The sequence below is a fragment of the Stigmatopora nigra genome, chromosome 8 (genome assembly GCF_051989575.1).
Source record: "Stigmatopora nigra isolate UIUO_SnigA chromosome 8, RoL_Snig_1.1, whole genome shotgun sequence".
NCBI classification, from domain to species: domain Eukaryota; kingdom Metazoa; phylum Chordata; class Actinopteri; order Syngnathiformes; family Syngnathidae; genus Stigmatopora; species Stigmatopora nigra.
This window is the reverse complement of record NC_135515.1, coordinates 1021390-1037103: the sequence shown is the minus strand read 5'-3', so window position 1 is coordinate 1037103 and position 15714 is coordinate 1021390. Positions and strand designations below refer to the sequence as shown.

General features: G+C 46.5%; 1 protein-coding gene across 1 annotated transcript in view; it reads right to left on the bottom strand.

Annotated features, from left to right (window-relative positions):
• Nucleotides 1-15485, bottom strand: part of kmt2a (lysine (K)-specific methyltransferase 2A) — a 32764-nt gene extending 17279 nt beyond the window's left edge. The window contains exons 1-10 of the mRNA XM_077722104.1: nt 15152-15485; nt 9353-9425; nt 5812-8924; nt 4869-5046; nt 4553-4781; nt 3269-3900; nt 2970-3043; nt 2165-2401; nt 1236-1382; nt 14-112 (exon numbers count right to left, since the gene is read on the bottom strand). Coding sequence (XP_077578230.1) covers nt 14-112; nt 1236-1382; nt 2165-2401; nt 2970-3043; nt 3269-3900; nt 4553-4781; nt 4869-5046; nt 5812-8924; nt 9353-9425; nt 15152-15397 — 5028 coding nt within the window. The 5' untranslated portion in view covers nt 15398-15485. The remainder of the gene's footprint in view (nt 1-13; nt 113-1235; nt 1383-2164; nt 2402-2969; nt 3044-3268; nt 3901-4552; nt 4782-4868; nt 5047-5811; nt 8925-9352; nt 9426-15151) is intronic.
• Nucleotides 15486-15714: the final 229 nt, after the last annotated feature.

The following is a 15714-nucleotide window of genomic DNA, read 5'->3' as shown; positions in this document are numbered from 1 at the left end:
CATGTGGACATACCCAGACTTTCTTCTTTTTGGTGGGTCTTGCAGGGTGGTTAGGACCCAGGCACTCCGGGTGATAGCAGTTATGGCACTTATCGCACTCCAGCAGCTGCTCCTACCGGACACAAACAACAACACAAAATTTCCCATTAAGTTTAGTCTAAGGTTAGATTAAACTAATTTTTAGTGTGTCTGCATCATAATCCAAGTTCATTTCAATTTGTTTATGTTACGAGTGCGTTACCGTGCAAAAAGTCAGTCGAGTTTTAGTACTATTAAACACATTTTAGTACTATTTAACATATTTTAGTACTATTTAACACATTGTAGTACTATTAAACACATTGTAGTACTATTAAACACATTGTAGTACTATTAAACACTTAGTACTATTAACCACATTGTAGTACTATTAAACACTTTTTAGTACTATTAAACACATTTTAGTAGTATTAAACCACTAGTTATTTGTTACTTTGTTAATAGATGGCCAATTAGAAGAAATAAACTATTTTTTCCAATCCAATATTATGTTTTTGGTGTTTTTTCAGAAGGTTGGAACAAATTACTTTTTAGTTCATTTCTATGGGAGAAGTTCATTTGATTTACGAGTAAATCGACATACGAATTAAGCTCGTATCTCGAGGTACCACTGTACACTTAAAAATCCCAACGCAACAAAGATGGTTGGCAACTTGGAAGAAGCTATCCATTATCTGTAGTGTTCAAACGCGTTTGAGTCCCATTTTTTCTTTTAAATACAATGAAGTTCCCGTTTTTAGGAGTATGATTTATCTTCAGCATTTTGAAGCCAAAAGCTTTCCAGCCTCACTCTGCACAAAGTGTGCTGGAAATGTACACAGCTACAATTGGAAGGCATTCAAAGCAATAAATAACTTAACACCCTTTAAGTGGACTTTTTTGTTCTAAACAACTCGGAGCTTAAAAAGAATTTGTCATCGCAAATGAGACGATCCATCAAATCCATTTTTTTATCGACTTGTACCAACACAACAAAAAAATACCCTAATGAGTACTATTTTTGGGTGAAAATCAAACGTGCCTAGATGTACACAATCAAATTTGAATGTAAAAAGGATTTTGAATTAAATAATACAATCAAGGCACGAATCCATCAAGGTGATTAATGAGCGAGCCAGGAAGCGTTTCTCTAGGGAATGGTCGCTGGCATTTTTACAGACTCCACCATTTTTTACAGGTTTCTCAAGTGTACTCACTTTAGCTTTTTGATGGCGGCGCCCGCAGGCCTGGCAGAAGCGGCATCGGCGACAACACCAGTTTTCCGATTGCTCCTGAAGGGGACGTTCGGACTCCCCCAGACAAAAAAGATGGAACGGTTCGCAGCAGACTTGGCAGAAAACAAACTGGGGAAACACACAGAGAAAAGAAACAAGACATTTTGTTTTAAGATGTGAAGCTTGCAATTTCATTCTACTTTTTGTATGTAATGACAATAAAGGCATTCAATGAGCCAAAAATTGGATTGAATTTGACAATTTCTCGCGTATAAGCCAGCCCCTGATTGACAATTTTTCACTTCCATATTTATGGTTTTTATATGGAGTACAAATATGTTATTTTAAAGGAAAAATCTGGAGGAAAAAATATATTTTATGCAAAGGCATTCAATGAGTCAAAAATTGGATTGAATTTGACAATTTCTCGCGTATAAGCCAGCCCCTGATTGACAATTTTTCACTTCCATATTTATGGTTTTTATATGGAGTACAAATATGTTATTTTAAAGGAAAAATCTGGAGGAAAAAATATATTTTATGCATTAATTTACAACAAATACGGCTTATATGTGAGAAAATATGGTAAGAAAAACATATTGATGCATTAATTTACAACAAATACGGTTTATATGCGAGAAAATACGGTCAGAAAAACATATTTATGCATTAATTTAAAACAAATACGGCTTATATGCGAAAAAAATTGTTAAAAAAACATTCATGGATTCATTTAATGAACCACTTTAACATCTTTAGAGGGGTGCTGGAGCCTATCCCAGCTAACTACAGACACCCTAAAACAAAACCAATCATAGCTAAGGACAGGCAAGTTAGAGTGTTCAATTAGCTAGCCTAGCATCCGCCGGGTATCGAACCCGCGAGCCCAGAACCGCCAGGCCGGTCTTTACCTCCACATTTCCGCTGCTGGCACATAGGAAGCAGAGCGCCCTGGGCGTGACAGGCACAGAGGTGAGCAGGCTGAGGCCGCCCGCCTCCCAGACCTTGTCCACGTGGTGGTCCCTCTTGAAATCCACTCTGATTCGATGCACTCCGTCGCAGGGCGCCGTGGCCTTGACAAGGCCCCTAGTCGAGGGAGTGCCCAGCCAGTTTAAAGTACACATGCTGGGGGGTTTCGCCGTCAGGGTCTTCTTGTCGCCAAGTGGACCAAACATTTCGACCAAAAAAAAAGATCAACAGTCAATATTTTGCTATAATAATTTGTTTCAGTTACTTTTTCTTGGTCAAAAAACTGTTTTAATTGAGTAGCCTTTTGAAGAAAAAACGTTAGTCATATTATCTTGGGTTAGACTCAAATCATTACATTTTTTGTTAGTTTTGACATAAAATTTTTGGTTCGTTTTGACATTAAATTTTTTGTTAGTTTTCTACATTACATTTTTTTTTGTTAGTTTTCTACATTACATTTTTTGTCAGTTCTGACATTACATTTTTGGTCAGTTTTGACATTACATTTTTTTTGTTAGTTTTCTACATTACATTTTTGGTTAGTTTTGACATTACATTTTTTTTGTTAGTTTTGACATAAAACATTTTTTTCTTTTAGTTTTAACATTTTCTTGGCTAGAAACACCCATAGTGGGTCTAGGATTTTAAACAAAAAAAATTTTTGGGACTGGGTAAAAAATATCAAATTTTCTGTCAAAACTTTGATCAATTGCTGAAAATGTAATGAGGCTAAAAAAAAGTGCTTACCTTGTCTTTTGGTTTTTGTTTGGGAGATGGTAGAACGGGCCGAGAAGTTGGCTTAGTTGGCTGCTTTGGGTCAACTATTTCAACAAAAAAAAATCAAGATAATGAGGATAAAGAGAGTCAGTCTTGTGAATATTTTTTTTTCTGAAATCAATCTCATTTCAGGTCAAATTTGGATCAAATGTCAGACTTTTAAGTGCATTTATGTGAGTAAATGTGTTTCATGGCTTAATAAAGGGGAATTGCAATCATTAATAAGAGGAAATTTGTGAAAAACTCCAAAAAAGTGACTCGTTTCTTACTTGAATCTGACGTCTGCTGTTGTGGTGATTGTTGTTGATTCTTCCTCTTGCTCTCATTTAACGCCATCTTGGGAGAAGCTTCCTTTTTTGCGCAAGTCTGCAGCGTAGAAGGCAAAGAAGGAGAAGGGGAAGGCGCCGGGGAGTTCTGGGCCGAGGACGAGGTGGAGGAAGAGGAGGAGGACGAAGACGAGCTGGACGAGGAGGGCGATGACGACGAGGAGGAGGAGGATGAGGAGGAAGAGGATGAGGAGGCTCCTTCTTGACCTTTGTTGTGGCCTTTCTTGTTGGAGAGCTGTTTGAGATCTGGGGACTGGGATTGGTTCTGGTTCTGGGACTGGGACTGGGTGGTTTGGGGGGATTGGTCGGGGCAAGGAGAAGAGGAAGGGGCCGGAGACTTGGTCTTCGCCTCGGCCGGATCCGGGGGTGGGATTTCATTTCTTTTGTGGGGGGCTTCCTCCTTTGGGGGTGCCGTGGGGAGCTTGTTGTCGGACTCGGAATTTTGTCCTTTGACGGGAAGAAGGACGTCTTTCTTCTCCGATGACCTGTTCTTCTTTTTGTCCTTCTTGCTCTTGCTTTGCTTCTGGAGGAACAGTTTGGAGGGCATCCATTGCAGGTTTTGACATTTTCTCATCCTGGAGAAGACGGAAATTATTAATAAAAATAGGATTGAAAAATGTTTCTTGATTTTCTTTGTTTTTTTTGTAGGATTAGATGAAGATTCTTCATTTTTTTTTGTCATTATATAAGTATGAGAATGAAAGTTTCCACCACCAAGAGCACAAAAGACAAAAAAAAAGATAAATCATCAATAAAAACTAATCATAAATAAATCATCAATAGTAGTCAACATCATAAAAAAGTGACAATCAAAACATTCATTTAAATTTCATTAATTCTCAGAATTGCTTTATCGAGGCTCGCAGGGGGTGCTGGAGCCAATCCCAGCCAACTTTGGGCCTATCGGTGGCCAGCCAATCACAGGGCACGAAGAAGACGGACAACCAATCATAGCTAGGAGCAATTTAGTGTCCAATCAGCCTATTGTGCATGTTTTTAGGAACTGGAGTACCCAGAGAAAACCCACTCATGCCCAGGGGGAGAACATGCAAACTCCAAAAAAGTGGACCGACCTGGATTTGAACCCAGAACCCCAAAACTGTGAAGCCAACATGTTAACCACTCATCCCCAGGCCACCCAATTCAATATTCTCCAATGTAAGTTTACTTATTTACTCCTTGAAAAATGGTTCATCCATTTTTTTTGTTCCATAAATGAAAACTTACTTGCAACACTGTTTTTTAATATTGCGTCCCCCAAACTTGGGCTTGTCCAGACAATTGGTGCAGAGTCCGCAATCGTCGGGAACCTGGCAACCCGAACACTGTCCGCAGCGTCGTGAGCGCCGCCCCTTTTTGGGAGGAGCTTCTTGAACGGCCTTTTGCCGCGTCTCCCTCGGCTTGACGGGCGGAGATTGAGGCTCCGCCTCTTCCGAGCCCGCCACCGACGACTTATCTGAAGAAGGAACATTATGGACAATGTGGGAGGAGCCAAGTATGGAAAGACGGGGGTTTATTTGAAAGTGCTTTTGATTTTCCTCACCATCGTTTCCCATGGAAGACAGGATCTTCTCCCTCTCCTCCCAGGGCAAGGCACTAAGCGTGGGCATGTCGTCGGGGAAGACGGCGCGGTGGCGGCCGAGGGCCACGGCGGCGCGCCGGCACACGTGCTTGATGCGTGGACTGTGGACGGAGGTTTCCGAAGAGTCGCTCTCTTGACCCTGATGTCCCCCAAAAACAACAAGAGTCAAATATATCATTGTATGTATTCTGTTCCATACCTGAAGACTTTGACGTTTTCCCCGTATTTTATACAATTAAAAGCCCTGAATACTCAGTTTTTTATAAATCCAAAACAATGTTTATTTTTTATATAGTTTTAGATTTAAAAAATGATTTTTGGACTAAAAAAACTGAAAAAATGGATTAAAAAATGACAATGATTGATTAAAAATGATGCTATTATTGTCATATCCGAATTTTCACTATACAAATAGTGTGTCAGCAAGCAATGTACATCTACAGAATCTTGAATTTATCGCATACTGATTGGGCGCCCCGTCCATTTTGGGAGAATATTTTAGACTTCAGTGCGCACTATGTAAGTAAATATTGCATTTGTATGTTTTTTTTATTGCTTAATAAGGGAAATTGTAATCATTAATAATAGGAGCAATTGGCTGTAAGTATGCTACTCATACCCAGACATTCCCCGACTCAAGTTTCAATGGGACAAAACCGCAAATGGAATATGAAGGTCGGTCAGTCTACTCTGGTGAAATATTGCCTACTCCAAGGAATTAGAATGTACTATCCCACTTTGTGCTGTTTTATGCATCATAGACGAAAACGAACGGAATCCCCCTTCCTTTGTGGGTGTTTCCTCAGATCGGATTTCACTTAAATTTTAAAACAAATGTAGATCTTGTTTTAAAAAATGCAAAAACTATCAAAATATCAAGGACTGAATGAGTGAGTGTACTGACCTGGATTTTGGTCTGTTGATCCACAGGCTTGAGTTTGCTCTTCTTGATCTCAAAGAGCTGCGCTTTGGCCTTCCTCAGAAGTCGGACCACCCGCTTGTCAGCCACGGGTTGCTTCTCCGCTTGCTCCAGCACGGATCCAAGTGAGGAGACCGGGAGCTGGCCCGGAAGGCTCAACGGCTGCTGGCTCGGAGCGCTCTGCTTCTCTTCCTCTTTTTCCCCATCCTCGCCGCTTTTCCCCTTCTTGGGCAAACGTTCCTTGGTGATGGTGGAATTCACCGGCGGGAGAGCATGGAGACCACCACGCGCCTCGGAGGACGGCGGAGGGTCCGCCACGGGGTCCACCGACGTTGACTTTTTCCTCCGCGGGGCCTTTTTGGGAACCAGAGAGGAAAGGGCGTCTTCGGGGTCGAGGAACATAGCGGAGGGCGCCATGGGGGAGCCGTCGGGAGTGGAAATCTTAGTCCTCTTCTCCACGTCCTTCTTCTTGTTTTCCTTCTCCCGCATTTTTTCCAGATCCCTCTCTTTGTCCTTTGGAGCCGGTTCCTGGGAGGAGGCCGAGGAGTTTTTGTCTTTGCCCCCTTTCTCGGTCGGGTCACCGGAAGGAAAGTGGGGGAACAGTGGGGAAGAAGAGGATGACGTAGTGGTGGTGGTGGATAGAGGAGGTGGTGGTGGGTTCCCGGCCGGAGCCCTCCTGGAGTCGGGTATCCCCTGGGAGTTGACACCCATGGGGACGGAAAAGTCGCCAAAATGAGCTGGAGTTAAGGCACTAGGAGCTAGTGGAGGGGCGGAGCTCCCCGCCAAGGAGTTAGAGTCGGACATTTCGCTGGAGCGGCGCCCCGTGGAAACGTGGCCGCCCATTTGACTGCTGCGCCTGGTCATGGAATGCGACGGAGAGCGCGTCTGCCCGCGGAGCAACCCGGCCATCAGGTGCCGCTTGCGTCGTGAGCTCCTGCCCGACAACGACAACCTCTGGTGCGGCGTACGGGAACCCGGGCCGGCGCCGGACGACGAGTGCAGCGTCACCGACTCGAAAATCCGGTAGTGGGCTTCGCTGGCCGTGAAACGGGGGGCGCGCAGGAGTGGGCTACGCTTCTGGGCGCTCGGGGCATCGAAGCGGGAGGGGGCGGCGTGCTGGTGTTGCCGGGGGTGAGGGTGATGGGGGGCGAACAGGCGGCTACCCGTTCCCGAGCCACCGCCGCCGCTGGGGGTGGGGAAGGGGCCTGGGGCGGCGGAACCGGCGCCCTTGACGGGGGCGCTTTGGGGAAGGAGGCCGACGTCTTGGGCCGTGAGGGGCGGGGGACGGAAGTTGTCGAAGATGGGTTTCCGAATGAGGCCCTCTTTGGCGTACTTGGCCGAGGAGAAGTACTGGTGTTCCGGGTGGGACGCCGACGTCCAGCGGAAGGTGGGCTCCCGCAAGATGGAGCGGCTGCGTTTGTCCGAAATGCTGGACAGGACCGACTGGCCGGACATGAACGGCGGCAGGTGGTGCGGCAGCCACGGAGACGGCGAGTGGTGCTCGCCGATGGCGGCCGCGCTCGAAGAGGCCGACTGGGGGGGCTGCGGCGGCGTCAGCAGGGGCGGGGGCGAGGAGGACGAAGACGCCGTGGACGAAACCGTCTGCGAGTTCAGGAGCGAGGAAGAGGACATCAAGACTCCCGTGGGGGGGCTTATGATTGGCTTTTTGGCACTGGTGGCGAGCGTCTCCCTGGTGGTGGCGCTCTGGCATCGATTCGGGATTTGTCCTCGCCGGCCGCGTCCGCTCCGCTTGTGGAGAACGCGTTCCGGCTCCGAGGGGGGCGAGGGGGGCCGGGAGCCCCGCGGAAGGTCGGGTTCCCTCTCCGTCTGCGAGGGCGGGTCCAAGTCCCGATCCCGATCCTCCGGCTCCGACAAGGCCTGCGTGGCCTCGGAAGCCTGGGAGTCGCATGACGAGTCGTCCAGGGTGGGACTGCTGGATCGGGAAGACTCGGCCGAGGAGAGCTGCGACGAATGCTGCGACGAATGCTGCGACACCGCGCTGGAGCCGCACGAGGCCGCGCTGCTGCTGAATCGCCCGTTGGCTGCGTTGTCGGGATTGCCGGCCGGCAGACCGTCGGCCGTCGACGGGGCGGCCGGCGGCGCCGCCGGGGGTGCCGGAGGGGGGAGCGAGTTGCCGGGGGCGGTGGTACCGACGGCGATCGCCGCGGCGGGGGCCGGCGCCAACGAGGGCGAGGAACAAGGGGCGGCCGCGGCTTGGGCGGACGCCGACGGGTTGGGCGTGGCTTCCATGCGCGCGATCTTCATGTGGGGCGGCGAGGACAGAAAGTTGCCTTCGTCCTCGATGAAGCGTTTGGGGGTCTTGATGATGCGCAGCGACACGGTGCTGACCACCGGCATGATGAACTGCCGGATGTTCTTCAGCTGGGGCTTCCGGATGCCGCCCTTCTTGGCCCGCTGGAGCAGCTGTTTGGCGATGGTGGCGTCCGTCCGCTTGGCCGCCGGGACCATCCTGACCGGGTTGCGGTGCCGGGGGCTTTTGCGGAGTCCCGCGGCCCGGTCCGCCGTGGGAGGGGATGACGGCGAGGAATCTCGCTCTTGCCCGGCGTGGGCGGACTGCGGAGATTCGGCGCTCCGGTTCGAGGCCTCGGCCGCCGCCGCCGCCGCTTCGGCTTTGAGTCGTTCCGCCGACGGCGGTCGTCCGCGGCGGCGCCGAGGCACGCCGGGCAAGGCCTTGAGCCGAGATTTGAACGACGTCAGCGCGGTGGCTCTCTTCACGACTTTGGCGTCGGGATGGTGCGGACCGGGGGGCGTTCTCTTTGGACCCTTTCCGTCTCTGTCCCCCTCCGAGTCCACGCCGGACTCGGACCCGGTCGCTCTGCCGTCTTGAGGTGCCGCGTGGCTCCAGGCTTTCTTGGAATTGGACGCCGGGGGGCGGCCTCTTCGCTTTTCCCCCGCGCCGGGTGGCCGGCCGGGCAATCTCTTGACTTTGTCCGCCGGTCTTTTGGGGCCTTCCGATTGGCCCTGCGAGGGGACGGCAAAGGACGGGGGGGAAAGAGCATCCCCGCCAGCGGATTTTGGGGCGGTGATGGCTCGTGGTGGGCGTCCTCTTGGCTTCTTCTCTTGTACGGCGGGTGGGTCTGCAACAACATTTATGTTTGGAAAATGATATCCTTTATGATACTTAATACTTAAGACTAACAATTGTCCATCTAGCAATGGACCGGACCATTTTAGATATAATATTCAGATTTTTTTTAATAAGTGGATTAAATGAACTGGATTAAAGGCCCTGAATATTTCGTTTTTTATAGATCCAAAATAATGTGAATTTTAGCTTTTTTTAATACATTTTTGGGATTTTTGAACTAAAAAAACTGAAAAAATGGATTAAAAAATGACAATTATTGATTTAAAAGGGGGAAAATCAGGAAATTGTATATACATCTATACTCTTAATTTGAATTTGATCCTTAAACAGAAAGTCAGCACTCATGATAGACTTTCTCGGGCCGCACATAATGATGCGGTGGGCCAAATTTGGCCCCCAGGCCGTCACTTGGAGTACCTGAAGATGTCGGTGATGGACTGGATATTCTCTTTTGTTCAGTGCTTGTCCCGAATCCGCCAAAGACTTCTTCCTAAAATGAAGAAATAAAGATTTAATGACCAGAATTCTGCAAAAAACGTGTACATTTTTTTGTATTTTGCAACACGTGTTTGCAGGAATAAATAGTCAAGGCTCACATTGCACTGTGTGACTAAGACGTGGCTAACGATATTTCTCGAGTCTTTAAAGGGAAGCGGCGGAATGATGTTTAGGTGATTGCTCATGAGTCATAAGTCACTCCATCTCAAATGGTGATTCAAGTGTTTTGGCTTGAAGTGAAAAAGGGACGCATGAAATCATTCCGACATTGAAAAATTGATGTTTCCAACAACTGTTTTTACCCAAGGTAACGTCATTTAAAAACGTCAAGTACTCAAAGATGTGCGTCATACGAGTACAGTTTAAACGACATGTTAATGTGTTTCCTAAAATGGCATTCACTAACCATAAAATAAAATTGAAATGATAACAGAAGTTTCAATTCAGTGAAAAAATCATGACATATGATACTATTCTATACAATAATATACAATACACTATACACTATACTAAATACTATATACTAAACTATACTAAAAACTATACTAAATACTATACTATACACAATACTATATTATACAAAATACTATACACTATACTATACTATACACAATACTATATTATACAAAATACTATACACTATACTATACACTATACACTATACACTATACTATACTATACACTATATACTATATACTATATACTATACACTATATACTATATACTATATACTATACACTATATACTATACACTATACTATACACTATACTATACACTATACTATACTATATACTATACACTATACTATACACTATACTATACACTATACTATACACTATACGATACACTATACGATACACTATACGATACACAATACCATACCATACTATACTATATGCATGTTTGTTTGTTGTTATTTGTGCACTTTGTGGTGAGAGTGGGTTCAAAATGAAAGCGTTCGATGCAAGTCAATAACAACGTTTGCGTGTGGTTTTACTTCTTGAACTGGGAGAATTGGTGCGCTTAAGAGTGGAGGTAGAGGATGTCTTTTTAGCATGTGTATTTATAGCCGTCACCGTGCAGGGACGGACGCCGCACTGGAGGTCTCGTTGGCCCACTTTGCAAGGAGCAGCTGCGCTATCCCACCGAAAAAAAGCACTCTGGCTCGCACAAGAAAACATCCAGCGTCCAAAAGTCATCTTCTCCCTTCAAAACAAAGGCCATAGCTAGCAAGTCTTCACCTTTATTTATTTGACCAACTTTAGTTAGTAGTTGTGTAAAGACAATGTCACGAATGAGAGAATTTACATATAAAGTACACCTCTACTTACAAAATGTTCAAGTTACGAAAAAAACTCTTGAGGAAGACCACTCCTCTTCCGACCGGTGGACAAAAACGTAAGCCCGACGGGCACGTGGGTGTCCATTGTGTCTCACACTTTGGCTTTAGAAGACAATGGCACCCATCTCGGGACAACTTTCCTCGAGAAGGACAATTCTAGCCTGTCACTGTCCGTGGCTCCTCCTCAAGCCAAGGTGAAAACGTCTTCAATACCCGAATAAAGCCACGGAGGGGAGGCTCCGTGACTAATTCTTCTCCCAGGCATTGTCCCGTGGGGAGAAAAGGGGCTGACCGGGGGGTGGGGGGGGACGGGGACGAAGGGGGTCGTCCTACTACGTCCTTTGATATGCCTGCATGCGCTCTTTCAGCCGCACGCATTTGCTGAGCAGGAGAATAAAAGCAGACACAAAGCTTCCTGCTCTGGTCCACACGCTGTCCGTCCCCCCACCCGCCATGGGTACGCGGGGGGGGGGGGGGGGGGGGGGGTAACAGGGGGAGGGGGCTCTTCTATTGGAACAAGGCAAACACCTGCTGGATTGGAGCCCCACGCACCAAAACATATTGGTGATCCTCACCAACATATGGACACCAAGACATAAATAATGGAAAGGCGCACAAGACAACAATTTAACCCATTTTTTCTGATATGGATTCATATTATTATTATGAATGATGATAAATGATCAATTGCTTGGGCCGACAAATAGTTGAAGTAAAATTGTAATCTCTTGACGAAAATATTAAAAGTTGATTTTAATGGAGACAAACCGGCGGAGAGTGTTTTTATCGGGTTGGGCTCGCAGTTCTGAGGTCGTGGGTTCGAACCCAGGTGGGTTCTTACTGAGTGGAGGTTGCCTGTTCTACTAAATTCAAAAAGATGCATGCTAGGCTTGTTGGTTGAACACTAAAAAGTGGTTTGCGAGTCAGCCTCGCAGTTATGGGGTCGTGGGTTCGATCCCAGGTGGGTTCTTACTATGTGGAGTTTGCCTGTTCTACTAAAGTCACAGGTTCAAAAAAATAAACACTAATTTGTTATTGACGACTTGGAAGACTTCCATTTTCTACTTGTAACTCTTTGAATATTAAGGTCTAATTTAAACAGACAAATATAAAGTCAATGTGGACCAAAGGATGAGCAAAACAAGTAGTAAAAAAAAATAGTAGTGAACATGTTCAGAAGGTAAAAAAAAAACTGAACAGCTTAGCGTTTGAGAGAGAGAGAAAAAAAGATGCAACTGAAATTTGGATGAAAGGAGAGAGAATAAATTCCCTCCACAGAGACACAAAAGCTAACAAACGCTAACAAATGCCTTGATTTGGACAACAAGAGGCGACAAGCGCCCCCTTTGAGCCACGCCAATAGGCTTAGTAATCCATTCCAAAGTGGCAGCTGTCACAAGAAAACTTGCTTTTCACACCCTCTTCTGCGTCTGTCTTGGATTGAGCTCTTTCTGTCTAGGCAACATTTGACAGAGGGGGGATGGAGGGCGCTTTTAGGCCCAGTGTCTGTCCGGCTGGCGACCCGTCAACCCGACTCACGGTCTGCGGTGAGGCTGAACAATTCTGCCCCCGCCCGGTCTGGCCACAGAGGCATTACGCTGATCTCGGATGAAAAACCACAAGCTGTGTCCGCAACTTGTATCAACATTTCACACACCTAAACCTACCCGAACACATATGGGAGAATCCAAAATAGCAGGTGTGAAAGTGGCGGCCCGGGGGCCAAATCTGGCCCGCCACATCATTTTGTGCGGCCCGGGAAAATAATTCATGAGTGCCGACTTTCTGTTTTAGGATCAGATTAAAATGAAGAGTATAGATGTATATTCAATTTCATTATTTTTTTAAATCAATAATTGTCATTTTTTAATCATTTTTTTCTGTTTTTAGTTCAAAAATCATTTTGTAAAATCTAAAAATATATATAAAAAACTCAAACATTGTTCATTTTAATTTGATCCTAAAACAGAAAGTCGTCACTTTCTCGGGCCGCACAAAATGATCTGGCGGGCCAGATTAGGCCCTCGGGCCGCTACTTTCACACCTGCATCATAAAGAGTCACGGAGGGTGCTAGAGCCAATCCCAGCAAACTATGACCAGCAGTTGGGGTACACCCCAAATTGATGGTCAGCCAATCAAAGGGCACAAAAAGACAATCAACCATTGACGCTAAAGTGTTCAATCAGCCTAGCATGAATGTTGTTGGGATGTAAGAGATGGAAGTACCAAGAAAAAACCCACACAAAAACATGCAAAGTCCACACAATGAGCACCAAACTAGGATTAAACCGCCGAGGCCAGAACAGTAAGGCTGACGCACTAACCACTCGACCACCACGTCGCCACAAATATTTTTTTTAAATATAGAGGGGCAAAAAATAATAATAAAACCTGAGATATTTTTTCCAAACTTGCAATTCACAGTTAAAAAGCATCCTGCTCAACCCTTGCAAAAAAATGTAATATATAATTAATATAATTGTCGAGTAAACTCACAAGGCAATGAGCGTAATTAATAAGTAGTCATAAATGGCAGAAATTGAGATTTGAAAAAGTACTTAAATACAATACCAAATTGCACTGTAATTTGACAATTGTGATATGAATAGAATGCATTTTAACAATTTATCACGAGTTTTTTTCTTATTATTGCTACCAGGTGCATCTGGGGTGCAACTTTTACTGCCCAAATCCTTCATTTTACTACTTTTACTCATATTATCTACCCTAAAGTGACTTAACTAGTTCTCGAGTAGCATTTTGGAGCAACTTACCACCCATTATTTAGCTCACAAGGGTAGGGAAAGGGAGGAATTGAAGCACCTGCCCTGATTCAGCTCCAAACTATCTGCACACAAGTCACCGGCCCTATCCATAACCTATGCCGTCGGTCCCCATCCAACTAAGCCCACCCGATCGTCCCCTTCCAACGCCTGCACGCCGGTGCTGCTGACGGGAAAGGAAGATGGTAGTTTGTTAAAGCGAACACACCCCCACATCACACGGCCCGTCAGGCGGGGGGCTCGTTGTTGTTGTAGCCGGCCCTACACGCGCAGCGTCTGTCACTCGACGAAGCCCCGAGTCCCAAAGAAGCCCCCCGCGTACGATATTAAAAGACACAAATCGTGCACTACAATCCCGATCTAAAGGGGTGCACATAAAGCCTTTCCAAGCCGGGCTACGTGCACTAGAGAACGGCTTGCTTACCTATTTCCAACGCATCAGTAGTAGCATGACGGCTAAGCGTGGCGTAGTATGCTCATGGAGCTAGCCTAGCCAACCCCCCCAAAAACATAAGTACAAATAACACAATCCCCATCACGTTTGTGTTGTGAATATTAAAAAATAAATAAAAAGGATAAACACACGTGTAATATCGGCAGTGGTGATAATATTAAAGAGGGGACTTTTAAAAAATAAATGTACATTTTTTACAGGCAGTTAGCGAGCCAGCTAACCCAGTGGCTAGGTTAGCCTAATGTTCGCAGCAAGATGCTCCAACACATTTAAAACCATCAGATTGTAATCGAGCCCAATTTATTAGTAGGAAATGCACCGATGGTGCGAAAGACTGCAAATGAAACATAATACTTCCGCGAAAGGGAGCTAACTTGGACCTCATTTGTTTACTCACTCCCCCCCCCCCCATCAAGTTGACATGTTTTCAAACACCCCATTGAAGGGTCCCGTGTCGTCAAAAAACGTCCTTGCAAACACACGCAACTTGTTGTTAGCTCTATTTTCACTTAAGGATCGCAACGTGGGTGTAAATGCAAGACTGCAACTTTTACTGGGTCCTCAAACGAGACGTCTAAGTGTGAAGCTTCCAGTGAAGCTAACATCTAGTAGCTAACTAGTAGATCGGCTATCGTAGCTTGGTACATGATCCGTGTTTTAATTCGTGCATAATGTAAACAACCATAACGCGCCTTCCCTCGTATACACACCATCTTCAACCTTATCCTAAACCTAAACACACGAAGATGCGATTGTTTGGGGTTAGCGTGCTAGCACTAGTATACACTTGCCCAACCAAAAGTGTGCAAGGATGTCGCTTCTACCTCTCACTTGTACTTCAAACTTTGTTCCCAGCAGAACCGAACACAAGTGCACGTCAGGGTTCGCTACCGAGTGCTTTTGTGGTTTTAAAGTTTACGATCGTAAAAGTGCAGCAAAGTTTTTTTTAGCACGGCATCCCGGCATCGGCAAGTTTGGCTCAACGAGGACGCAAGAGGGATAGCCCGATTAATGGTCCACGTTGGTACCGTTAGCTACTCATCAACGAACGATCGAACCCCTCTACCAGGATCGGAGCTCCCCGAGAGGGCTAACTCGTCACCCGCCCTCATGGCGTCATTCTACCTGGCTCCTTACCTCTGCGCTGCTGGAATCGCTGGACTCCCCCAAAGCATCCCGAAATTTCTGCAGGTTGCTCCCGATGACCGACGAGACCTGGAGTGCAGCATCAAAGCCGGGTCCGAGGCCAGCGGCTTGCGGCGGGGCTCCCGGGACGTTCCTTAGCGAGGCGGTGACCCTTATCCGGCCCGCTCTCCTCCCGGTGCCGGAGTAGCTGCTCCCTCCGGGCCGAGCGGGGAAGCGCCACCGACAGCTGTGCGCCATTTTACACTCTGTGCCTGTGTGCCCTGCGATCACAGATACGTCGGTGGGCGGAACCCTGAGCCAGCACTCCACATAAACAAGCTTCGCCACGGCCTCCACTCTCACTGGCTGACGTGTCGTTATACTAGTTCCGGGGCCCGCTCGACGCGGCCCGGACAATGCATTTTGCCCGGCGGACCCAATCGGAGATCAGCCAGGAAGAGTGCTATTCAGATTCAGGGGCTTTGCCCGGGAAACGAGCGGCGCACTTGAATGACACAAAAAAACAAAAAGACAAAACAAGAAGCTTTTACTCCGTCACAATGGAAACAATTTAC